The sequence below is a fragment of the Hylobates moloch genome, unplaced genomic scaffold, assembly GCF_009828535.3.
Source record: "Hylobates moloch isolate HMO894 unplaced genomic scaffold, HMol_V3 SCAFFOLD_14, whole genome shotgun sequence".
NCBI classification, from domain to species: Eukaryota; Metazoa; Chordata; class Mammalia; order Primates; family Hylobatidae; genus Hylobates; species Hylobates moloch.
The window spans coordinates 53,964,208-53,990,173 of NW_026652289.1; the positions used below are offsets into that span (position 1 = coordinate 53,964,208).

The window sequence follows — 25,966 nt, forward strand, 5'->3', positions numbered from 1 at the left end:
GTGGGCAGATCACCTGAGGCCAGGAGTTCGAGACCAGCCTGGCCAACATGATGAAACCCCATCTCTACTAAAAATACAAAAAATTAGCTGGGCCTGGTGGTGCATGCCTGTAATCTCTACTTGGGAGGCTGAGGCAGGAGAATTGCTTGAACCCGGGAGGTGGAGGCTGCAGTGAGCCGAGATAGTGCCATTGCACTCCAGCTTGGGCAACGAGAGTGAAACTCCATCTCAGAACAAACAAAGAAAGTAGATAGCTGGCCTTTAACTCATTTGTATTTAGAGAGAGGTGGTCCTATAGGCATGACAGTGCCTCTGTTTAGTGCCAATTTCCCTTTTTCTCTTTGTTACTGGAGGTGGAGAGAAATGAGGAATGGAATTGAACCTTTTAAATGGAAAGATGGTCAATATTATCTTGTTGCAGTACGGTTGGGCTTTAACGGTCTATTCATTTTAACAGTCATCCCACCACCTGAGGCAGGAAGTGAATTTTGCGAAGTTTTCATGGTTCTACTGAGGTTTTCTTGACTTTTAAACTTCCTTGGATGTGCTTCATATATCTAATAGGCTTGAAAACCCAGGGCCTAGAATTTGAGAGTTGAGAAGAAGGTCCCATATATTCTCAGGCACCTTCTCATGATGCCTGTTTAACCTGGCAGTAAAACATTTGTAGTTTAACATTCAGGTACCCTTTAGTGTGATAAGTGCAGGACAAAGTTCCCCCTTACAGTGTGTGTGTGACAAAAACCAATAAAGAAGTGGCACTGAGGGTTACACAACAATGGGTTTGTTACAAGTTGTCCTGGCCAAAGGGCCTCTGTGCCAAAGGCTGGCAGAAAAACGGCACAGGAAGGCAGCCAGCCTGCAGTACTTGCATGGCCCTTGTAATTGAAAGGTAAAGAAATCTGGGAAGACTGTTTATCTTTTCCAAGGGAAGTGCTTTTCTCTCGCAGTGGCCAAAGGCCAGTTTAATGCAGAGCCAGGCCCTTTGGGCTAAGCCAAGTACTGAGACAGCTTATTCACTCAGGACTTCCTAATATTTGTATTAAATAATTGTATTAAAGTATGAGGATAATAATAATTGTATTAAAGTATGAGGAAAAGGAAGAATAAGAGACAACTGAGCACTTGCAGAATAAGAGACAACTTGCATTTATTTTATATTCTCTTATCTTTCTCTTACTGACCTGTGATGTCAGTATTTCCTCTTGGGAAATATTTTTCACACTCTGCTTTCCTGACAGTGTTTAGAACATAGCTAGTCCTTAGTGTCTATGTCTCAAATGAATGAATCAGCTCTGCATTTAGAGGGGTACGGGAAAACACCTGAAACCTTCTACATACAACATCTCTGGGTTTTGTTGTAAGTTATGTTTGTAGAGTCCTACAGCTGAGCCAGAAAATGGTGACCAGTGCCCAGCATCGTTAGGGCAGAATTAAGGCATCTCCCACTGTGGACCCTGTTAGTCTTTATAGTGGGGCACTTTGTCGACATGCTGTGAACGAACTTTACAGCTAGTCATGTTTGTTTTCTTTACTTTTCTACTTTGCATTTCAATAGCTCCTCCTCATGTGGCATGATATGCAGTGGGTACTATTTATTAGCTTTTTTTTTTTTTTTTTGAAACTGAGCAGAAGTTTTCTATGCTGCACTCTCTCCTCCCAAATAAAAGTTGAGTATCTCTTAATGCAAAATGCTTGGGACCAGAAGTGTTTCAGGTTTTGGATTTTTTTTTAAAGGATTTTGGAGTATTTCTGGAATACATACCAGTTGAGCATCCCTAATCCAGAAATCCAAAATGCTCCAATCAGCATTTTCTTTGAATATCACATTGGTGCTCAGAAATTTTTGGATTTTGGATGTTTGGATTAGGGATGCTCAGCTTGTGCTTTTGAACATTCATATTGGTGTTCAGTGGTTAGTGCACTGCTTAGGGCTAACAAATACTGGGCTAGTGGTTAGAGAAGCAACTCATGCTTTTCTTTTTCTTTTTCTTTATGTTTTATTATTTATTTATTTATTTATTTATTGAGATGGAGTCTTGCTCTGTCACCTAGGCTGGAGTGCAATGGCGCGATCTCGGTTCACTGCAACCTCTGCCTCCTGGCTTCAAGCGATTCTCCTGCCTTAGCCTCTGGAGTAGCTGGGATTACAGGTGCCTGCCACCACACCTGGCTAATTTTTGTATTTTTAGTAGAGACAGGGTTTCGCCATGTTGGCCAGGTTGGTCTTGAACTCCTGACCTCAGGTGATCCACCCGCCTTGGCCTCCCACAGTGCTGGGATTACAGGTGTGAGCCACCGTGCCAGCCCAGCTCATGCTTTTCAAACTTTAGTTCCAAGATAACTGGCCTTCTACCAGTGTCATTTGGGAAGTCTGACCTGCCTTCAGAGTATTTGGGTCTTTGGATTCTAGATTCTTTCCTGTTTCCTCCTATAACTGTTTTTGTGCCTCTGCCTGTTCCTCTTTAGCAGTGTCTGTATCCTGTTTCCTCTGAGCTTTATTCTTGGTCATCTTGTTTCAGGAGCTTTGGGTTTTATCTGAATGGGAGCGATTTCCCATTTTGCTTCCTTAACCCTGTCTTCTCCTTCATTGATCAACTGCTTACTTTCATCAGTCATTGTAATAGTTCCAGGATAGTTCATTTTCAGTTCATATTGGACATGACTGAACTTTTTCCACTGAAGCCCTTGCTTCGTAACTCTTTTACGTTATATTATTGTCAACAACTTTATCTTCCTGGCCTTTTCAGTCATGTAACAAAGGCATGATTTTTATTGCTTTTTCTTGTAGTTAATCTCAAGTTGCCCTTTTTTTATAACCTCTTTTTAGACTTCTAACTTTTGATTGGCTAGTGTTTGCTTTTTTTAAATAAATATATGTATATAATATATTGCTGTTTTTATTTCTTAATTCAGCAGAGTTTTGTGTACTTACGCTGAACCGGGCATAGTGTTGGGTGACAGGTGTGAATGACATCATTCCTGCCCTCTGTTGGCTTATAAACTCCTTGGGAAGTTAGAGCAAGAACACAGATTAATTACAGAACAAAGTAGGTAATGTAGCATAAGTGCTAGGTCAGTGGTACCCACACCGTTGTAAGTAGTCAGATGGGAGTGATTTTTTTTAGCAAGAGTAATCAAAGATAGTGTGTTTGGGTCGAGTCTGTAACAGCAAAAATGAGAAATAACTTAAAAGTTAATCAGTAGGTATGATCTATGTGCTGTGTATCAATATGGTATGATCTATGATTTATGCAGCCATAAAAAGTAAGATACAGTATTTGAAGAATTTTTTCATGAAACTCGAGGATGCTCCTAAGCGAGAAAGCAGGATACAAAACTTTAGAAGATGGATGCAAATTTTTTACTAAAAGAAATCAAAATATTATGTGAATATTTAGAATTTTCTGCATATTTTGTGCATTATCTGGTATGAACATCTGTTAACAAACATTATTTTTAAAAAGGAATACTCATTTCCTATTACCTTTGAATTATTTATTTGACCATTGTGCTGCACTGAATTGTTTTTCATTTTTGCATTGTGTGTACATTTTTTCTTTTTCTTTTTGAGACAGAGTCTCGCCCTGTCACCCAGGCTGGAGTGCAGTGGCGCGATCTTGGCTCACTGCAAGCTCCACCTCCTGGGTTCAAGCGATTCTTGTGCCTCAGCCTCCCGAGTAGCTGGGATTACAGGTGTGTGCCACCACGCCCAGTGCTGGTCTCGAACTTCTGACCTCAGGTAATCTGCCCGCCTCCGCTTCCCAAAGTGCTAGGATTACAGGTGTGAGTCACCACCCCTGGCCGTGTGTACATTTTCTAGACATTATCCTCTGTGTTCTTTTCACTTTGCCTAGACCATGACTGTGTGCCAATAAAACTTTATTTACAAAAACAGGCAGTGGGTTGGATTTGGCCCATGAGCTATAGTTTGCAGACTTTTGATGTAGAGTATATATTTCGGGTGAAGCTAATTCATAATAGTTAATGTGGATTCATGTTTGGAATGACCTTCTTGATACTTTATAATTTGGGAGACCATCTTCACAGATTTAATCAATTTTTGACAACCTCATTCTAGCTAAAGAAGGCCTGTAAGAGGAATAGGGAAAGTGTCCTGCCATTTGCCTGTTTACTTATGATTACATTAGTATTATCGTTATTTAACATATAGTTTCTTTACAAGTATCTTTTTAAGCCACATACTCATTTTTGTATGCTTTAGTTAAAAATTGGCATGGTTGTAGAGTGTGAATGCACTTAATGCCACTGAACTGTACACTTAAAAATAGTTAAAATGGTAAATTTTATGTAATGTATATTTTACTGCAATTTTAAAAAATTGATGTATACCCACTTGCATGGATAGACCTCTTGTTATGGAATGTCACATTTTCCTCAGATATCTCAAATACGGGCAGCAATTGGCTGGCATGGAACTTCATAAGGGTCCTAGTTTTCATCAATACATTAAAATTCATAAAGTTTAATTTCTACTGTTTTTAGTTAAAATAAAAAATAAATAGAATATTCAGTATCTTCTTCCTACATCCTGGTGAATCATTCTGTCCACCCCTGGGGAAACACATACCCACTGGGCAAGAGACCTATTTCTAATAGGATGTTTTGATTTAATATTGAGGCAGTATGTTGATAATCCTTATTCTCTTGTTCTTCCCTTGTCTGTGTATATTGCTAATGGTGTTATCCTGACCTTGTATTTTCATACCCATTCTTTCTTCCTGATCCAGCTTTGCTTTTTCACCCACGTATGTAAAATATATATGTATATATTTTCATATATATAAATATCAATATATATGCATATATTTTCATATACATATATATATTTTATTTTTTTTTTTTTGGAGACGGAGTCTCACTCTGTCCCCAAGGCTGGAGTGCAGTGGCGCAATCTTGATCTCAGCTCACTGCAACCTCCACCTCCTGGGTTCAAGCGATTCTCCTACCTCAGCCTCCCAAATAGCTGGGATTACAGGTGCACGCCACTATGCCTGGCTAGTTTTTGTATTTTTAGTAGAGACGGGGTTTCGCCATGTTGGCCAGGCTGGTCATATACATATATATATATATTGCTTAGGCCGGAGTGCAAGTGGTGTGGACTGTGGCTCACTGCAGCCATGACCTCCTGGGCTCAAGTGATCCTCCCATCTCAGCCTCCTGAGTAGTCTCATCCATATTTCTTTCTCTTTATTTTATTTTATTTTTTTTTCTTTTGAGACAGAGTCTCGCTCTGTCGCCAGGCTGGAGTGCAGTGGCGCGATCTGGGCTCACTGCAATCTCTGCCTCCTGAGTTCAAGTGATTCTCCTGCCTCAGCTTTCCAAGTAGCTGGGACTACACGCACATGCCACCACGCCCAGCTGATTTTTGTATTTTTAGTAGAGACAGGGTTTCACCATATTGGCCAGGATGGTCTCGATCTGACCTTATGATCCACCCACCTCAGCCTCCCAAAGTGCTGGGATTACAGGCATGAGCCACCGCTCCCAGCCATCTTTATTTTATTTTATTTTATTTTATTTTTTAGCCAGGATGTGTTCTCATCTGGTTTCTTATTTTTTTATTTTTTTATAAAGGTGGGGGTCCCACTATGTTGCCCAAGCTGGTCTCGAACTCCTGGGCTCAAGTGATCTGCCCACCTTGGCCTCCCAAAGTGCTGAGATTTGGGCATGAGCCATTGTACCCAGCCCGTCTCATCCATATTTCTATGGCACTTTATATAAACTTCTTTCTAACTCTAATCACATCGTATTTTCATTATTTGCCTATATATATATATTTCTTTTTTTTAATTTTTTTTTTATTTTTTTGAGGTGGAGTTTTGCTCTTGTTGCCCAGGCTGGAGTGGAATGGCATAATCTTGGCTCACTGTAACCTCCACTTCCTGGGTTCAAGCAATTCTTCTTGCCCCAGCCTCCCATGTAGCTGGGATTACAGGCATGCGCCACCACACCTGGCTAATTTTTTGTATTTAGTAGAGATGGCATTTCACCATGTTGGTCAGGCTGGCCTCGAACTCCTGACCTCAGGTGATACACCCACCTTGGCCTCCCAAAGTGCTGGGATTACAGGCCTGAGCCACTGTGCCCAGCATATTTCTTCTCTTTCCTTGTTGAGCAGCATGTCTTGGTTGTATACCATCATCCTAGCACCTAGCTATGGCATAAGTGTGCTCTCACAGAGCGTTTCATCAAATTATTGGAACTAGAACTTAACCCAAAGTGTGGCTAGCTTCATAGTGGTTCATCATCTAGCTGTCTATGGTGTCTCAACCACTCTGCCTTACCTTCATAATTTTAGTCAGCCTTGGTGTTTTGTTTTGTTTTGTTTTTTAGAGACAGAGTCTCACTCTGTCACCTAGGCTGGAGTGCAGTGGCGCACCTCGGCGCACTGCAACTTCTGTCTCCCTGGTTCAAGCAGTTCTCCTGCCTCAGCCTCCCAAGTAGCTGGGACTACAGGCGTATGCCACCACGCCCGGCTAATTTTTTGTATTTTTAGTAGAGAAGGTTTCACCATGTTAGGCAGGATGGTCTTGATCTCCTGACCTCGTGATCTGCTTGCCTCGGCCTCCCAAAGTGCTGGGATTACAGGCATGAGCCCCCGCGCCTGGCCTTGGTTTGTTTTTTTTTTTTTTCTTCAGAGACCTAAATTGCATCTTCACTGCCATCACCACTTTTTCCACACCAGTATGTGGCATTAGGAATACTTGGGCATAAATTACATTTGCATAGTGTATACCTTTCAGAATAATTATTGTAATTGATCTTGCTGATATTAATTTGTTAATGCTAGAAACTCTACTGGAGATAACCACAGTGAGCATTCTATATACAGGAAGTTAAGACCCTGAGAAGTTAGTTGATGGTATAAGATTATATAATATTTTGGTGAGAGAACTAGATCCTAGCTCTCCAAAGTCTTGGTCCTTTGTGTTGAAGGAGGTTGCAGTGAGAAGAGTTAGGGCAGCATAGTTGGCTTAGTATATGTGAGGGGCTTTGCTTGGGATCATTCTAACCATGACTTGAGTGTTTTCAGTAATCGAAGAGCCCAGTCTTTCAGAAGGAAGTACATTCCATTTATTTAGACTGTGATAGAGGTTCAGTCTGGCATACCAGTCACCTGATCCACCCTTTCAGGGTAGTCAGATGGAGACCAGAGCTTGATTCTCTGGGGGTGGGTGGTTTGGAGAATTCTGTGAGACCTTCTGCCTTGGCTGCTAGAGTAGTTGTTGACTGATGTGTAGTAGCCAAATAAGGTGTCAGAGACAGGGTGTGGCTGGCTACTCTGTTGTGGATGTGCATTAGTGTGGCCTCTACAGGATCAGTTCAGTATGGACCCTGTCATCATTTGGTGTTTCAGAAACTGCTTACCCAGAAGAGATAAAATTCTGAGAAAAGAGATCATGTTAACCGAAAGGTCTAAAGAAAGGTTTGTAAGTCAGAATAGCAATTTGTAGTGGAAGGTGTATACCTGGCTCAGAATGTAGAATTTCTTGAACAAACCAGGGATTCCCTGCTGCTGGGATCTAGCTTAAGACCAAATTAAAAATCAGAAGATTGCTTGCTGGGTAAGCATAGAATTAAGGACTAGCTGAATAGTATTTTCCTGCAAGCTTCAGGCTGTAAGACCAGGCCTTCTTTTACTCTGGGGGTATTTCCCTCTTAAACAACTGCCAGACACTCAGACTCAAACTGAAGCAGGATATTTCCCTTCCCTGACCTATTCACGGGACTCATGACAGGGGTGCCTCGTTTACTCCGCCCACTGCTCTCAACTCCTTGCAGAAGGGAATGTGCGAGTGAATAAGGCAGGAACTGGAGTGCACAAGCGCTGGAACTGGCTGGCTGTTTCAGTGCCAGTGGGATCAAACTCCACTCACTCAGACCCGCTGTGTTCTACCCATTGTGGGAGGGAGTGCACATGTGAGCAGGTGCAGGAGCCAGAACGAGCGCTTCTGGGCATCAGCAGGAGCGAACTCTGTGCAGGCCATGTGGCAGCATCTAGGTGGGGTGTCTGCAACTCCTGAAGCCCCAGAGGATGTGTTATGGTGCTCTTTTAGCTCTGCCATCCACAGATGGCTTAAGTGTTAACAGCTCAGTGGGCCTGCAGCTGCCCTCTGCCAGTGAGGGCAAAGGACCAGTGTGACAGCCTTTTGTATCTGCACTCATGGCTTCTGAGCTTTTGTCCAGTGTCCAGGAAAAATGAGGTCACATGAATGAATTAAAGGATGGTAAATGTGGGTGATTTTATTTTTATTTATGTGGGAAGGGGAGCTGAAAAGGGGACAGTCAGTGGTGGGTAGGTAATTTTCCCCTTAAGTCTGGCTGTCTTCCAGCTGGATTCTTCTCCACAGTTACACAGTCAAGCTATCCCTCTGAAGTCAAGCCACTTCTCTCTGACATCCAGCCGTAGTCTCCAACGTCCAGCTGTTTCTCATCTCTGCTGGCTGAGTCTGGGGTCTTTATAGGCACAGGATAGGGTGGGGGCAAGGCCATGGGTGGTTTAAGAAAAAACAACATTCTAGCGGGAAAACAGGGATATAAGTTCTCACTTTGGGCCACAGTCTCAGGCTTTTCAGCTTCAAAGGTGGGGCTTCGCCAGGGACCTGCCTCTGGAATTTGTCTGCCTCCTGCCTCTGTCATTACATCAAAACCACCATGCTATATTCTTGCTCTTCCTCTTGTTTGCTAATAGTAAGTTGTCAGAAAAGCTTCTGTCATTACCGGTTTCCTTATGAAGGGGATAACTGGTTAAGATTTCCAGGAGTACTGCTTATTTCATATTCATTAACAAGTTACTTGGGTAATATTTTTTGTTGTTAGTGTGTGTGTGTGTGTGTGTGTGTGTGTGTGTGTGTGTGTGTTTTGAGACAGATTCTTGCTCTGTTGCCCAGGCTGGGGTGCAGTGTCGTGATCATAGCTCACTGCAGCCTTGAACTCCTAGGCACAAGCAGTCCTTCTGCCTCAGCCTCCCAATGTGGGATTATAGGCGTGAGCCACTGTGCCCAGATTGGGTGATGTTTGAAACCTATTATTGCACATGAGATTTGTTGTTTGTGCTACTTAATATGATTTTGCAATACTTACCTTTACCATTTTCACCTTGGTTCCTGTAACACTCTCCACAAAGGACTAATGTATTTTCCACTTTCACTGAGTGTTTTCTGTGGATACACTGACTTTAGTCCCTATTTTTTCTCCAGGGTCATCTAGTAGCAGGCACCCAAATCAGGCAACTCCAAAGAAAAGTGGTTTAAAGAATGGCCAGATGAAGAATAAAGATGACGAGTGCTTCGGGGATGATATTGAGGAGATCCCAGACACAGATTTTGATTTTGAAGGGAACCTGGCTCTTTTTGACAAGGCAGCTGTGTTTGAGGAGATTGATACCTATGAAAGGAGAAGTGGTACCCGTTCCCGGGGCATCCCAAATGAAAGGCCTACTCGGTACCGCCATGATGAGAACATCTTGGAGTCCGAGCCCATTGTCTACCGACGGATCACAGTGCCCCACAACGTGAGCAAGGAGTTCTGCACGGGTGAGTCACACCAGGTCCCACATCCTGCTGGTTGCTGTTGCCTTTCTATTATGCTTGAAACAGAAAGACCCAGCTTCTGAGTCAGAATCTCACACTAGGAATTAATTTAAGTGGCTTGGTGGCTGGCCCAGTATTATTGTCTCTTGGGGATTGCAGCCAATAAGAGCATTCTGCCATGGTGGAGGGGTAATTTCTCTAGATGTCTGTGTATATCCTGTATCTGGCAGGATATGGCCTGCTACTTATTTAGTATGTTGTGAGTAACAACTAAAGGCAAAGGGCCTGCTATGTAGATTCAGATATTCAGATCTATTTTCACTTTGGCTTCTCTATTACTGCCCGTACATTTCACCAGATTTCAACTCTATTTTACTAATTATTTGTTGTTGCAAAAAAACAGTTGAAGATGGATGATTGGAATCATTGGCTAAAAATAGAGTTTTAATAAATTTCATTTCTTTACTATGTTATTCTTATCTCCTGTTAGCCCAGTACATTGAAAGTTGGCTAATTTCATGTAACAGTGTAGTGCCTTATGTAGGTCATTGTAGATGATAATCTAGTTCTATTACCTCAGTGATTATTGTTTCTTTTTTTTAGCATTAGAACCTTTTCTTCAAACCTATGGCATATAAAACAGATTAAAGCAGCTGTGAGAGAGGTAATTCATCACATCCCTGTCCCATCCCTTCCCCCCAAACCACATTACTAACTGGGCTTCTTGGAATATGGTTTGAAAACCATTGTTATTGAATGATCCTAAGAGCCAAAGGGGAAGTCATAATCATTTTAGTAAGTAGAGAAGGAATTGAGTATAATATTTTTATTTTGGTTTGAAGTTCGGAATATAAGGAATATAAATCTTGAATGCTGGTAGCTGCCATAAGGAGAACTGTGGATGCAGCTAATTGCATTTGGAGGAAAGTCAGACATGGCTTTTTTTTTATAGATAATAGTAGGACTCTGTTGTATTTGGTTTTGCTGAGTATAGTAGCTTGCATGTGCTTTCCATGTGAAGAAAAAATAGGCCAACTGTCAGGCTAAGAAAGACTGCTTAAAAAAAAAAACAAGACTGCTGAATTATGTCAGTCTTTTGCTGGCAGATTCTGGTAGGCATGCCTGTTTACTAAGGTGGTTTCCTTAAGTGGCAGTGACAGTGACAGTGTAACTTGCCAAAGTCCTTTGATTTTTAACACCTGTGTAAAGGCAAACAGCCTAGCTCAAAATTGGGTTTAATTTAAATTGCTAGGTTTTAAGCCTTTCAAAGGCAGTTATCATCTGTTAAGTCTGGTACTCCTCCAGATCAGCCAACTATGCACCTCTGACTGCTTCCTTTTTTACTGCCCTCTTTGTAAAAGAAGCTGCTCCTGCTGCTAGCTCTCTATATCTGTAGTCCAAGTGCTGCTGCTGAGGCTGTTGGATTATGCAGCATGTGATTTCCCTGGAACTATTTACACTGCAGGAATTTTTTGTTTTTTTTTTTTTTTGAGATGAAGTCTCACTCTGTTGCCCAAGCTGGAGTGCAGTGGCGCGATCTCTGCTCACTGCCACCTCCACCTCCTGGGTTCAAGTGATTCTCCTGCCTCAGCCTCCCGAGTAGCTGGGACTACAGGTACACACCACCATGCCTGGCTAATTTTTTTGTATTTTTATTAGAGACGGGGTTTCACTATGTTGGCCAGGCTGGTCTTGAACTCCTGACCTCATGATCCACCCGCCTTGGCCTCCCAAAGTGCTAGGATTACAGGTGTGAGCCACCGCGCCCAGCCCTACACTGCAGGATTTTTTTTAACTTGGGAAGATTGTGATCTGCCCTGGAGTCAAGTGACTAAGAGTGAGAATAACAGTGAGAATCAGGGAGGATTCTCAGAACTAACAGAGCCTGAGAAAATATTTACTAACATGGACAAAAGCAGAGGTAGAAATTTTTTTCTGCTACACACTCTGGCTCCCCAACTTAATCTTCACACTTCTTTTGTTTTTAATGACTGAAGTGAAAAGTTCTCTCATATAAAACTATTTTCCTATCAATAAACATACTACAAACCACATGTGCTGGTCCTTAGCCAGAAACTTGGGTGTGGCGTCTTGTGGTATGTAGTGACCAGTTGCACTCCACTGGTTCATGACAATGAGGGGGAAATAAGCCCAGCAGCTTCATGCCATCTGGTTTTTCTCTTTGTTCTTAACAGTGACAAGGAGTGGAAAGGAAACCCTTTTGCCAAGCAGCATCTGTGCTGGAAATAGAGCAAGCAGGCAGTTATCTTACTGAGCAACTTCTTCTACAGGGGGGTTTTCTCTCTGCTCCAGTTCCAAGGCACAATCCTCAAGCAGGTTTTCACTGAGGGGCAGTCAGTCAGCGCAGAGCTGGGGACACTTTCTCCATTGGATCTGCTATCCAAATGTTTGGATCAAAAAAGGCAAACTAGAATATATAGGGAAACAGTCTAAGACCATAAAATGTTAGTGTTAGGTTAGTTGATCACCTAGTATAATTTTTTCATTTTACAGATGAGGACATGAGGCCCAGAGAGGTAAAGGCTTTTTTTTTTTTTTTTGAGACAGAGTCTTGTTCTGTCATCCAGGCTAGAGTGCAGTGGCGTGATCTCAGCTCTCAGCACACCGCAACCTCCGCCTCCCAGGTTCAAGCGATTCTCCTGCCTCAGCCTCCTGAGTAGCTGGGATTACAGGCGCCTGCCACCATGCCTGGCTAATTTTTGTATTTTTAGTAGAGATGAGGTTTCACCGTGTTGGCCAGGCCGGTCTCAAACTCCTGGCCTCAAGTGATCTGCCTGCCTTGGCCTCCCAAAGTGCTGGGATTACAGGCGTCAGCCACCACGCCCAGCTGGTAAAGGGTTTTCCATTGGCCAGGTGCAGTGACTCATGCCAGTAATTCCAGCACTTCGGGAGGCCAAGGTGGGAGGATTGCTTGAACTCAGGAGTTCAAGACCAGCCTGGGCAACAAAGTGAGACCCTGTCTCTACAAAAAATAGAAAACATTAGCTGGGCATGGTGGCACGTGCCTATAGTCCCAGCTACTCAGGATGCTGAAGTAGGAGCATCTGAGCCCATGAGGTTGAGGCTGCAATGAGCCAGTCATGCCACTGTACTCCAGCCTGGGTGACAGAGCCAGACCCTGTCTCAAAAAAAAAAAAACACAAAAACCTTACCCATCACATCTCCTTTTCTCTTCTAAATGTGAATAAAAATGAGGAAAAATATAAGAAGAGAAGGGCAATTTAATGGCAAATAGACTACAGATGATCCCCCAACTTACAATGGTTAGACTTACCATTTTTTGACTCTAGGATGATGTGAAAGCAATACTTAGTCAATAGAAACTGTAGTTCAAATTATGAATTTAGATCTTTTTCTGAGCTGGCGATATGCAGGTATGATATTCTCTAATGCTGGGCAGCAGCAGGAGTCACAGCAGTCAGCCATGCAGTCATGAGAGTAAACAACCAGTATTCTACAGTGTACTGTTTTGCCAGATGATTTTGCCCAACTGTAGGATACTGTGAGTGTTCTGAGCAGGTTTAAGGTAGGCTAGGCTGAACTATGATGTTTGTTTGGTAGGTTAGGTGTATTAAATGCATTTCCAACTTAGATATTTTCAATTTATGATGGGTTTGTTGGGATAACAGCCATTGTAAGTTGAGGGACATCTCTGTAGTCTTTTCTTTAGTACTGCACTGTCTCAGGAATGGACCAGCAGTTTACAGAAGGAACTTGGAGAGCTCCCACAGTCTGGCCTTGTGGCATTCATGTCCTAGAATACCAAGTACTTTTGTACTAATCCCCACGGTAGCAAAAGAACAACACGTTTATTACCCATTTGGTGATGGCTTGGGATTTAGGATTCTGACAGCTTGCTGCTGGTGCCCTATATATTGACTTCATGCTAAGTGGTGTCAACCAACAGTACATAAGCTATTATTCACTAATTGCTCATACTCTTCTTGGCAGTACTCTTTGCCAGCTGTGTGTGTTGTGATGGGGAACAGTGTTGTTTTAGGTCTATTGATTGGGAAAACCATTCAGGAAGCAACTAAATTTAGCTCTTTGTTTAACCCCAATTTTTTCTCTCTGGAAAGTCCTTTCAGGTTCTTTGGCAGGGCTTCTGTCTCTAGCAGTCACGGATCATCAGACATTTCTCTAGTTTGGGCCTGCCCTGCTAAATAATGGTGTCCAGTGATCACACTCTGGACTGGCCAGGGTCTTTCTGGATCCAGACTTGTAATTTGAAATTCTTTGAAGACTGATTCTACATGCATGTGTTAAGTTTAAATATAAAACACTAGATGTGTGTGAGCACTCTATGTTCAGTGGTGAGAACTCCCCAAAGAATACTGCTTAGTAAAGTGGTAAGGCTTCAGAGAAGAATCTTTATTCAACACTCATAAGATTATTTTTTTAATTTTTAAAAAATTTTTATTATTACTTTTTGAGACAGAGTCTCACTCTGGCACCCAGGCTGGAGTGCAGTGGTGCAGTATCAGCTCACTGCAACCTCCACCTCCTGAGTTCAAGTGATTCTCCTGCCTTAGCCTCCCGTGTAGCTGGGATTACAGGTGCACACCACCACACCTGGCAAATTTTTGTATTTTTAGTAGAGATGGGGTTTCACCATATTGGCCAGGCTGGTCTCGAATTCCTGATCTCAGGTGATCTGCCCACCTTGGCCTTCCAAAGTGCTGGGATTACAGGCATGAGCCACCATGCCTGGCCTAACACTCATGATATTTTAAAGGAAATATTTTAAGACAGTTTGGGTCAGTCAAAACACTGTATTATGTTTACTGTGTGTAACTGACTCTAAGATAGTCCTTGCCTTTAAGTTATAAAAATGTAATAGGAGATGGAAGGATTCCATATATGCCCAGAGTCCAGTGAAAGTGTGGACATTAAGTGCACTAGGTGTTGAGAGGCAGGAGAGGTCCTGTAGGCTGCATCAAGGAAGGCTTCATGATGGAAGCCTTGAAACATGGGCAGGATTTCACCAGGCAGAGAGAGGAAGATATTCATGGGTAGGCTAGGCAGGTGCAGGTGAATAGTATGAGTAAAGGGCTCTGTGGGAGACTGGTCATTAGCTGGCTTGGCCAGGGCAGAGGGTTTGTGCTGGGGAGTAGAAGGAACTAAAATACAGCTTTGGACTAGAGCACAGAGGGCCTTGTGTGCCAGTGCTATCCTTGTCATGTAGTCATAGGGAACAACTGAAGGCTTTTAGTTAGGAAAATGACGTGATCCAAATCTCTTTTAGGAAGACTGGTCTTGTGGTAGGATTCCAGATGGAACGAGAGGGGAGAGAAGAGACGAGAGCAGGACCAGTCATGCTCATGATGTAATTTACATACCAGGGATTTGGACCATTGAATGGAAAGGAACACAAAGATATGAGGGAAGCAACAGAGAGCAATTTGATAGGCTATGATGATTGAAAATGGGGTTGAGTGAACAGGAGGATTTGGAGGTGTTGAACCCATGAGGCAGGAAGAATGGCAGCAAGTCAAGTTATCATTAGATTGCACGAATTTATAGTGGGCCAAGCCTACATGGTTTTGTTACCGCCCCCCCTTTTTTTTCTTTCCTCCTGCAATGCTTTGTGCCTGAGCCCAGAGAAAGCAAAGGCAAGAGTTGCTACAATGAGGGATAGGGAGATGTGGGAGTTATTGATTATTAAGAGCTTTAATGAGGAGTTAAAAGTTATATAGCCAAAGAGAGGCTACTAAGCTGGTTTCCTTATCTATAAAGTGGGCTAATACTGTGGATTAAATGAGATTATGTGGAAAAGTAGCCAGCACAATACCCAATTTGTAATTATTATTCAGTAAATATTTGACTTCAAATGTGAATTTGCAAAGGCCACCTCAGTAAGATTATTTCAAAGCATCAACATTTGTAGAATACCTACTATGTGCCAGACACTGTTTTAAATACTCTGGGTAAGTCATAGTTCATCACCTTAGGGGCTTCTGAGTATAACCGAACCAAATATGTAAATATACTAATAACAGAAGTGTAGTTGGCTGCAGTGGCTCACACCTGTAATCCCAACACTTTGGGAGGCTGAGGCAGGAGGCTGGCTCGCTTGTCCAGCCTAAGCAACATAATGAGACCCTGTCTCTACAAAAAATAAAAATAAAAAATTAGCCAGGGTGCTAACATGGTGAAACCCCGTCTCTACTAAAAATACAAAAAAATTAGCCGGGCATGGTGGCAGGCACCTGTAGTCCCAGCTACTCGGGAGGTTAAGGCAGGAGAATGTCGTGAACCTGGGAGGCAGAGCTTGCAGTGACCTGAGATCGCGCCACTGCGCTCCAGCCTGGGTGACAGAGTGAGACACTGTCTCAAAAAAAAAAAAATAATAAAATTAGCCAAGGTGTGATGGTATGTGCCTGTGGTCCCAGCTACTCAGGAGGCACAGGTTGGGGGATTGCTTGGGGCCAGGAATTTGAGACCAGCCTGGGCAACATAGCAAGATCCTATCTCAACTTTTAAAAAAAATGACTAGAATTCTTCCTTCCCTCTGTTGTAATAAATTCTCTGTTCATGAGCCTTTCCTTTCGGGTAGACTTCTTTAACCTCCACCATTTGTTTTCTACTGTGCAGCCCTCTTCTGTCTTCAAGTATGTAAAAGCCCAGATGGGAGGCAGTAGGGTACTCTTGGTGCAGCCATCTCTGTAGCTTTGCCTGAAGGATGATCCACTTCCACACTGTGTGCTGAGATTCAGGGAACAGCAAGTGTGTGAGGATGACCCGAACTAGAGTTCCTATTTATTTATTTATTTTATTTTATTTTGAGACGGAGTCTCGCTCTGTTGCCCAGACTGGAGTGCAGTGGCGCGATCTTGGCTCACTGCAAGCTCTGCCTCCTGGGTTCACGCCATTCTCCCACCTCAGCCTCCCGAGCAGCTGGGACTACAGGCGCCCACCACCACGCCCAGCTAATTTTTTGTATTTTTAGTAGAGACGGGGTTTCACCGTGTTAGCCAGGATGGTCTCGATCTCCTGACCTCGTGATCCACCCGCCTCAGCCTCCCAAAGTGCTGGGATTACAGGCGTGAGCCACTGCGCCGGGCTTATTTTCTTAAAAATGATCCAGGTAAGCTTGAGTGAGGTGCTCTGGTCTGAGCTCCAGCACCTCTTACCAATACTCATTTCTTTTGGAAAAGGCATTTCTGGTTTCTGCTAGGAGGGGAGGCAGCTGGTGAAGCCACATGATTTGTTTCTGCTGCTTTGTGACTCTACTCTTCTCACACTGGCCGGCTAAGTCTTTGAGCCTTGATGGGGATGTATCTAGCTCTTAGGACAAGTTTGGCTTTCAGAAAATTCCAGGTTGGCAGTTGTCTCTTTCACAGCTGGCATTCCATTCCTGCCTCTGAGCCGTAGCTGCCTTCCTCTGCTTCTTGTCACCAAGAGTCCCTCTAGAAGTAGTCTAAGGATTTCAAGACCAGCAGTGTTTTTATCTCCTCAAAAATAGGTAGTCAAAAAATCTGTTTTGATTTTTTTGCATGTGTGTTCAGAAGGAATTCAGGAAGAAATAAATCTTGGAGTTTAGAAGTGCCACTGAAGAATTTTACCTGGAGGTAGTGAGGTCTCCTTTGGCAGCTGTTGTACTCTTGCAGAGAATTCTTCCCATTGAGAGAATCAAGTGTCTACCACCATGGAGCTGGTCAGCATCTCATTGCCTTCTCACCCATAGACCCAACCCATGCAGGGTCCTGCCTTGTTTCCCCATAACCCCCTCCCCAACTTCATTCCCCAGCTGTATGTGTATGGATTAGATCAGGTGCCACAAGGATGTCATTCTGGGAGACATCAGGAAATAAATTCTGGGTGGTGTTCTGGACAGAACACCTGCACTGGATAAACCTGTGCTCCTCTACAAAGTGTCACAACTTTTCACTGAACATAGGTAATGAGCCTAGTTTCTAAATTTGTGTCTCCAGCAGGCAGACTTCCCTGACAGTGACTTGGTTGAGTTGGGGAACCTCAGGCTCTAGCAGATCGTTCAGTGCCAGGTGTGGAAGAATGTATCAGTCCCTTTCTTTACCTTGGAATCCTTCAGAGTTCCTGGGCCTGGATAATCGGGTGGATGGTTGTCATAGGCCTGAAGGGCTTGGTTGTGATCATTGGTGATCTCATGAAGTTTTAGAGCAGTACTGTTAAGATAGGTGTCTTGGCTGGACTCCTAGCCCAGTAATGAACCATTGTGCTTCTTACATGTTTTCCAAGAGTTTAAGCCCAAACCAGGGGCTAGAGGATCTGGAGCCTAGTGCATTACAGCCTGACACCTGAGTTTTTATGAAACTGCCCATTGGTCATTCCAGAAATGCACTGGTCCCTGCTAATGTGACTGCTTTGCTAATATGTGCCCTCTTGCCATTCCAGAGCCACAGGTGCCTAGACAGAGTGAGAAAGGAGTTAGATTTCTATGTATATACTATTCTCTTGAAATTCAGCAATCAGGCTGAGGCAGACGGATCACTTGAGGTCAGGAGTTTGAGACCAGCCTGACCAACGTGGTGAAACCCTGTCTCTACTAAAAATATAAAAATTAGCTATCCGTGGTGGCACATGCCTGTAGTCCCAGCTACTTGGGAGGCTGAGGCAGGAGGATCACTTGAACCCAGAAGGTGGAGTTTGCAGTAAGCCGAGATTGCACCACTGCACTCCAGCCTGGGCGACAGAACGAGACTCTTGTCTTTTTAAAAAAAAAAAAGGTCTGGAAAGGACTAGGGAGGTCATTTTTTTTCTAATTTAATATGCAGACACTGTGTTCTGTAGCAGCCTTGGCAACAGATTTTTCTTTATCCTCAGTAGTATTCATTCTGGCCCCAGAGTCTCTCCTTCCTTCAAAATTTCATTTGAAATTTTCATGACCTTTTACTTCCTTATGCTACCCTATAGGTTCCCTATGTCCCTTGAAATCAATTCTCCTTGGTCTTTCTGTTCTTACTTTCTACCCCTGTCAACTTTATCCTGCATAAAACAGCTCAGCTTTTAAAACCTTCCGAGCTTGGCCCTGCCCACTGCTCTACACTGAGCCTTCATACCAGCCTCTGGGCTTCAGGCAGGGACATTTTCATCTGCACATGTCACATGCATTCTGGCCTCTGAGAAGTTCATGGCTCTCCACTCCTACCTGGAGTCCCTCTTCTATTCATTGTGACTACAGTCCTGCCTGTATTTCAAGGCATAGTTCACATTGAGACCTGACATCTCCTACCTGTAGCTCCTGATTTGAAATTGATACTTTGCACTTGTGCTCAGGATAACACAGTTTAAGGCTGTTGTGTTATTTTCTGAAGTTTGCACCTATGTATTTTTTTGTTTCTAGTTAGATTATAAGACTGGGGGGCCGGACGCAGTGGCTCACGCCTGTAATCCCAGCACTTTGGGAGGCCGAGGCGGGTGGATCACCTGGGGTCAGGAGTTCAAGACCAGCCTGGCCAATATGGTGCAATCCTGTCTCTACTAATAATACAAAAATTAGCTGGGCGTGGTGGTGCATGTCTGTAATTCCAGCTACTGGGGAGGCTGAGGCAGGAGAATTACTTGAACCCGGGAGGCAGAGGTTGCAGTGAGCTGAGATCATACCATTGCACTCCAGCCTGGATAACAAGAGCGAAACTCTGTCTCAAAACAAAAACAAAACAACAACAACAAAAAAGACTGGGAACGGTCTCTGTATTTCTACTCATTTTATTTTCTCTATCTCCCCAGCTGTTCCCCACTTCACCACTGACTTGCTTGATGTACTATTACTCTGTAAACATTTTTAAATCATATTTGGAAGCACTTAACTTTGTTTCCCTTTTTCCTTCCCAACTCTTTTTTGAGACAGGTCTCACTCTATTGCCCAGGCTAGATAGAGTGCAGTGGCACAATCTCAACTCACTGCATCCTCTGCCTCCTGGGCTTCCCCGACCTCAGCCTCCCTAGTAGCTGGGACCACAGATGTGCGCTGCCACCCACAGCTAATTTTTTTTTTTTTTTTTTTTTGTATTTTTAGTAGAGATAGGGTTTCACCATGTTGCCCAGGATGGTCTCAAACTCCTGAGCTCAAGTGATCTGCCCACGCTTTGATTCCCAAAGTGCTGGGATTACTCTTTGGCTGGGCATGAGCCACTTGCCTGGCACCACCCCCCCCAACTTTTTTTATTGGAAAAAATTTCAAACACAGAAAAATTGCTAGAATAGTATAATGAACAACCATATACCCTTCATTTAGATGCACCAGTTAACATTGTGACATATTTGTTTTATATAAAATAAATACATACGAGTACACACACACATTTCTGAACCATTTGAGATTTAGTTGTACTCATCATTAGATTTCATCCCTAAATACTTCCACAGCACATAAATTCAGTGTGATATATATTGCTCTACACAACCACACTACAAGATTGCTCTCAGCAAAATTTAAATTATTACAAAAATCTAATATACTCCGTATGCAAAACTTCCCAATTATCCCAGTAATATCCTTTATAGCTGTATTTTTAATCATGCATTGCACATTACATTCAGCTGTCATATCTCTTCTGTTTCCTTTAAACTAGAACAGTTCCTACAACTTTTGTTGTCCTTTGTGATACTGATATTAGTGAATAATCTAGGCCAATTGATTTGCAGAATGTTTTAGTTTTGATGTGTTGTTTGTTTCCTTTTGATCTGATTCATGTTAAACATGTTTTCTAGGATTTTGGTAGGGCTGTGTCTTTCTCAAGGCGTCACATCAGGGAGTACATTGTATCCCCTTGTCCCATCACTGGGGCTGTTTGACCACTTGGTAAGGTGTTGACCACTAGATTTCTTCCTTGTAAAGATAATTTTTCCCTTCATAATTAGTAAGTTTCTTTTTTTTTTTTTTTTTTTTTTTGAGACGGAGTCTCACTCTGTCGCCCAGGCTGGAGTGCAGTGGCGCAATCTCGGCTCACTGCAAGCTCCGCCTCCCGGGTTCACGCCATTCTGCTGCCTCAGCCTCTCCGAGTAGCTGGGACTACAGGTGCCCGCCACTACGCCCGGCTAATTTTTTTTGTATTTTTAGTAGAGACAGGGTTTCACCATGGTCTCGATCTCCTGACCTCGTGATCCGCCCGCCTCGGCCTCCCAAAGTGCTGGGATTACAAGCGTGAGCCACCGCGCCCGGCCATAATTAGTAAGTTTCTTGTTGAGCAGTTCTTTGCCTCTTAAAGTTCAAAGCTTGTTCCAGTGGAGCTTTAGTATGAAGGAATGAGGTCCACTGTAGACATGGGGCTGATCTAGTTGTAAGTGGGGAAGGGAAGAGGTGGGGAGTCAGATTTTTATATATATAATATATATATGTGTGTGTGTATATATATATATGTGTGTGTGTGTGTATATACACACTTTAAGTTCTGAGATACATGTGCAGAATGTGCAGGTTTGTTACATAGGTATACACATGTGTCATGGTGGTTTGCTGCACCCATCAACCCATCATCTACATTAGGTATTTCTCCTAATGCTATCCCTCCTCCACCCCCGACAGGCCCCGGTGTGTGATGTTCCCCTCCCTGTGTCCATGTGTTCTCATTGTTCAACTCCCACTTAAGAGTGGAGTCAGATGTATTGAATACAATGAAGGGAAGTAAGCAGCGTGCTGACACCTGACAGATGAGGAGCCCGCTGTGTAGGGGTAGCGTTGGAAAAGAGAATAGAGCCCCAGAAGAGAGAATAAAGTGCTGGGATGGAGAAAGCATGTGAAGGGAACTGTCTCTTGAGGCCAGAAGGAACTTGGAGAATTTAGGAACCAGAAGGTGGCCAAGGGGTCTGGGGTACATGTTGGGTACCAGGTAAAGGTAGTGAGGTAGACGGGCCAGATCACAGCAGGTCTTGTGGGTCATAATAAAGAGTATTGTGAATGTGTAGTTAGGTTTCTTATAACAAATCCTTCCTTCAGAGAACACTTGACACTAAATTGCATTACTACCAGTTTGTGGTAGCTTTAGTGTAGATCTCCAGGGACTGTCTGTACATTGCTGGTCAGGGGGTATAAATTTACCAGTGGATTTATATCCCTAAAGGAACCAGTGTGACATCAGCACTCAGTTTTGTTGACTGCCGCAGAAGAGAGTCAGAAGTCATAGTCCTGGAGAAATCCCATGCCTGTAAATGAGCTGTGCTCCTTATTAATAAGACTTGGGACACATGCAGCCTTTCCAATTAAAGGGCCAATCAGTGAGAGGATTGAGTTAGATCTGAGATAACACTTTGTTGTGAGAGCCTTGTTACACAACAGAAAGACTGGGCAGGTCTGAAGGAGAGAGGAACCTTGGACATGGTACTACTGAAGGGTGTCTGTGTAGGGGGGAGTGGGGACGCGCATATGTGTCCATAAGAGAGGGAAAGGCCTGAAATGCTGTGTGCTGGAATGAGCAGTGCCAAAGTGATGACCTGACAAGGGGCAGACTGCAGCCAGCACGTGCACTGCTGGACCACTGCGTTCCATGGTCTGAAGAGACAGCCCCAGCCTCATGCAGTGGAAATCAGGTGTGCAAGGAGGAATTTTCTTTCCTGGCCTGTACTGAGTGTACTTGTTGTCTTCCTTGATACCCTAAAGTCAATCAGATCCTAAGAAGTTCTCTGCTTGTCACGATCTGGTTATAATTATCTCTCCCTTTCTTGTTTCACCAGCAGCTGTAAAATACATATTAATGCTCAAAGAAACCCCACCAACTGATTTTACTGCCTTGATTCCCGAACAATAAAGATCTACCTCCCAACTCAAACATAATTAGACTTGGCCCATGTTCAGGCTTTGGCAGTAGCAGTGTTGTTGTTTCCAATTTACACGCTATGTTCTTGGTTCCTTTCCTTTGGAATTTATTTTATTCCCTTGGTCTGTTTCTGATAAGCCAGTCCAACTGGTTGGACTTACGTGTATAAATGTTTAAAAGGAACATTTTGTGGTGTTTGTACGTTCCTTTCAGAGGAACAATCAGAGTAGAGTTCTAGACCCCATAACTGCCAGACTCTGAGCAGAAAGGCTCTTGGCTTTGTCTTTCTCCAGGCTGCAAAAATATGCTGATTCACCAACAGTGCCCCTTCCCCCAACAAAGATCAGTGAGGAGATGGTAAGAGACTCACAGCTTCCAGCAGCAACATCTAGCCAGCCGGTGGGGGGTGATGTCTCCTCTCCTGTACCATTAAGTTTTGTACTCTTAAGGACTATGAGGGCACAGCTAGCAGAAAATGCTTCTGCCTGCTCCCAGAGAGCCCTCAGAATGAGGGGGCAGAGGAGGGGCTGCCTGCCTGTAACGTAGCACAAGAGCCAGACCTAGAAAGAATGCTTGATTTGTGGAGTAGCAGGCCAAAGACTCACTGCCCTGCCCCACTTCAAATCTAACAGAAAGAGTTCTGATAAATAGGTGAAGAAATGCATAGACGAGTGAAAGCTCTGCCTTGCGTGACTCTGCAGGTAAAGAGGGTGTTTGAAGTAGTCAGGTGCGTGACTTGTCTGACAGGTTTGAGTTGTTAGTGGCTTAGGACTTTTGAAAATTGTTCAGCCTAATTAGCTCTGATACTATGTGCGTGTCTGAAGCAGGCCATAAAAATGGCTGTTTTAATCAGCTGTTGACATGCAAGGTCAGGCTGCAGCCTCCAGCACTGGCATCTGAGATACCAATGACTGACATTTCAGAAAGAGGTGGGAGGAGAGACTCAGTGCTCCTAATGGCACTGTTTGTTGCCTCTCCCCAGCCCAGGAATAGGACTTGGGCAGGTAGAGGGGCTCAGTTAGTCAACAGGATAATGTTTATTTGATATGTTAGACATTTTTTATCATCATCATTACATGACATTGTTATTCTGCCTTCCCTGAGAGGATACAGACCTGGGTCCTATAGGTTCAGTCTTTGTGCTTGGTTTCCTGTTGTTAAAACATGAAGCTATAGCCTCATTCTCTATGGTTTTAAGAATATGCAGGTAGGACTGGACCTGATAGAACCTCAAGAGATTTCTCCTGACAGGACCAGTGAAGAAAACAGATTTTTCTAAGACAGGGCTCTGGAACAATGGAATGAGATAAATGTACTGAAAACTTTTATTAACTTTTATTCCCTAACTCTTCTACCTTAGAGTTAGGCCAGACCAGAAATGGCACTAGGTTTGCATCATTTATATGTCTGAGTACCTGATAAGAACTCAACTCCGTTGATAAGTGTAGCTGGAACAAGTTGAGAGGGCGAAGGCTGAAGAAGGAAAACATTAATTTCCTTACCTCAGGCAGTTGACAGTCCAGTATACTTGAGGACAGAGGATCTAAAAAGGTACCTGGTCTAGCTGGACAAAGCAAGTGACATGCAGTCCCACAGTGGCTTGCTGATTGGAATCTGCATTGGTTGGTCCACTGGCCGGTGAAGCCAAGTGGGGCTCTTTGGGAAAGGGTCTGCTGGTCAGCCCAGTGGCTTTGGCATTTGTAAGATGGCATTTGCTTCTTGGAGGGAGCAATACCTTGGTTGTCAAGGTAAGAGCTGTCCATTGCAGATCCAGATTTTTGGGTTTGCTGTTTCTTTCCTGGTATGTTGACACTGGTGCATATAATAATACTATAGACTTCTTCACATACACCAGCTGCTGTAGATGTTGGCTTTGAGCCTTGAAAAACCAAGTATTTTCCACAGTGTACTCTCAGTGACTAATTCTCCCCAACTTTTATAAAAGTTACCCTTTTTTAAAGCCAGCCATAGCTTACTTAACTTGTACTCCTTCCCTGTTTCGTGAGTATTGGGTTACACCCAACTCAAATGGGGAGAAAATGATAAATTATCTGAGAAAACAACTTTGCTAGCTGAGTTTCTTAATCAAAAAGGAAGGGGTAAATAGAAGAGAGAAGGAAGAGGAAGAGGGAAGCAGATGGAACAAGTCCTCCTGCCCTACAGTTGAGGAGAACAGCAGGGACCAGAGGGCCGTTAGGGTTAGCTAGTGTCTGTGTTGGTTCCACTTCTCAGGAAGGACAAGGGGCCTGCTTGTGAGGAAACCCCTCTGCCCAAGATGGCATTTCCCCCACTTTGGGAAAATCATGTTCTCTTCTCATGTGCCTGATGGGTTGCTGTTATAGGCTGTGTGCTGGTCTCGATAGCACTAAATATATCCTGGTAGATTTGGCCTTCGTGGTCTAAAGCTAAACTGCTAAGGGAGCTTAAGTTTGTCCCCACTCTGTGGTGACCTGGAACAAGTTGTTACTTGGTTCACCAGTCACTACTTGAGCTTTGCAGAGCTGCAGAGTGTGCCTTAGTCCCGGAAGATGAAGAGGATGGGCCAGGGGTGGTCCATGGTAAAATGTTGGCGTTTGCAGAATCTTGGATAGAGTATACCCAGTTTGGACCTGGTTTCTGTAGTCACTTTCCCTTTCTCTTCTCCTTTTGAACTGCAGACTCTGGCCTGGTTGTCCCAAGTGTTTCCTATGAGCTGCATAAAAAGCTGTTGTCTGTGGCTGAGAAGCATGGGCTGACCCTGGAGCGGAGACTGGAGATGACAGGTGTGTGTGCCAGTCAGATGGCACTGACCCTCCTTGGAGGACCCAACAGGTAAATGCCTGTAAACTGGCAGGGACTCAATGTGGAGTAAGGATGCTCTGCCTGGCCACCACCACAGTGCCTCCCATACACACACACGAGTTCATTAGGCAGTTTCTGCTTATCTGATGGGAGTATCTCTCTGAAGTCACTTTCCTGGATGCTGTGAGGTTTCTTTGCCCCTCCTTAGACCTATCTCCTAGATGTCCTCATTCTTCTTCTGGCAAGCTGCCTTTTGACCCTCTCTTTCCTGATAGCAGCCATCTGGCCTGAGACTCCTGCTAACTATCAGAGGCCTTCCTTCTAGGAACCTTCGGAGACCTGGCCTTTGGCACTCATCATTTACTTTGCGCGGCTGGGATGCAAATCAGTCTCCATACCTGAGAGCTTCCAGAACCACACTGACAGCTGAGTAGGGGAGCTGGAGTTTGGCACCTTCTCACCTGCCCCTTATGCTCATATATCAAGGGCAGTGCCTTATTTTATTTGTAGACAGACTGATACCAGGTGCCAAACCTTCTGCTAGATACCGGAGACACGAAGAATAAAATACTGTGCCTTTCCACTAGTAGCCCAGTGAGGTCTCTAGAAAGTATAGTGCTGTGGTAGAGGAAACAAAATTCTCCAGTAAGCCATATTATTGCCCCAGGCTGGAGAAACCCTTCTGGAGCAGTGGCATCCAAGCTGAGCCCTGACGAACAAGGGGTGATTAACAGGGGCAAGTGAGAAAGAAGAAGGCATTTTTTTTTTTCTTTTTTTTTTTTTTTTTTTGAGACAGGTTCTCACTCTGTCACCCAGGCTGGAGCACAGTGGCACAATCTCAGCTCACTGCAACTTCCACCTCCCGAGCTT

The 25,966-nt window shown here is 43.8% G+C and overlaps 1 protein-coding gene across 4 annotated transcripts in view; it reads left to right on the forward strand.

Moving 5' to 3' along the window:
- The window catches only part of EDC3 (enhancer of mRNA decapping 3), a 66,732-nt gene that overhangs the window by 31,526 nt on the left and 9,240 nt on the right, over positions 1-25,966 (forward strand). For all 4 annotated transcript variants that reach the window (XM_032174932.2, XM_058427990.1, XM_032174934.2 and 1 more), the window contains 2 exons: positions 9,225-9,560; positions 24,973-25,126. In XM_032174932.2, coding sequence (XP_032030823.1) covers positions 9,225-9,560; positions 24,973-25,126 — 490 coding nt within the window. The remainder of the gene's footprint in view (positions 1-9,224; positions 9,561-24,972; positions 25,127-25,966) is intronic.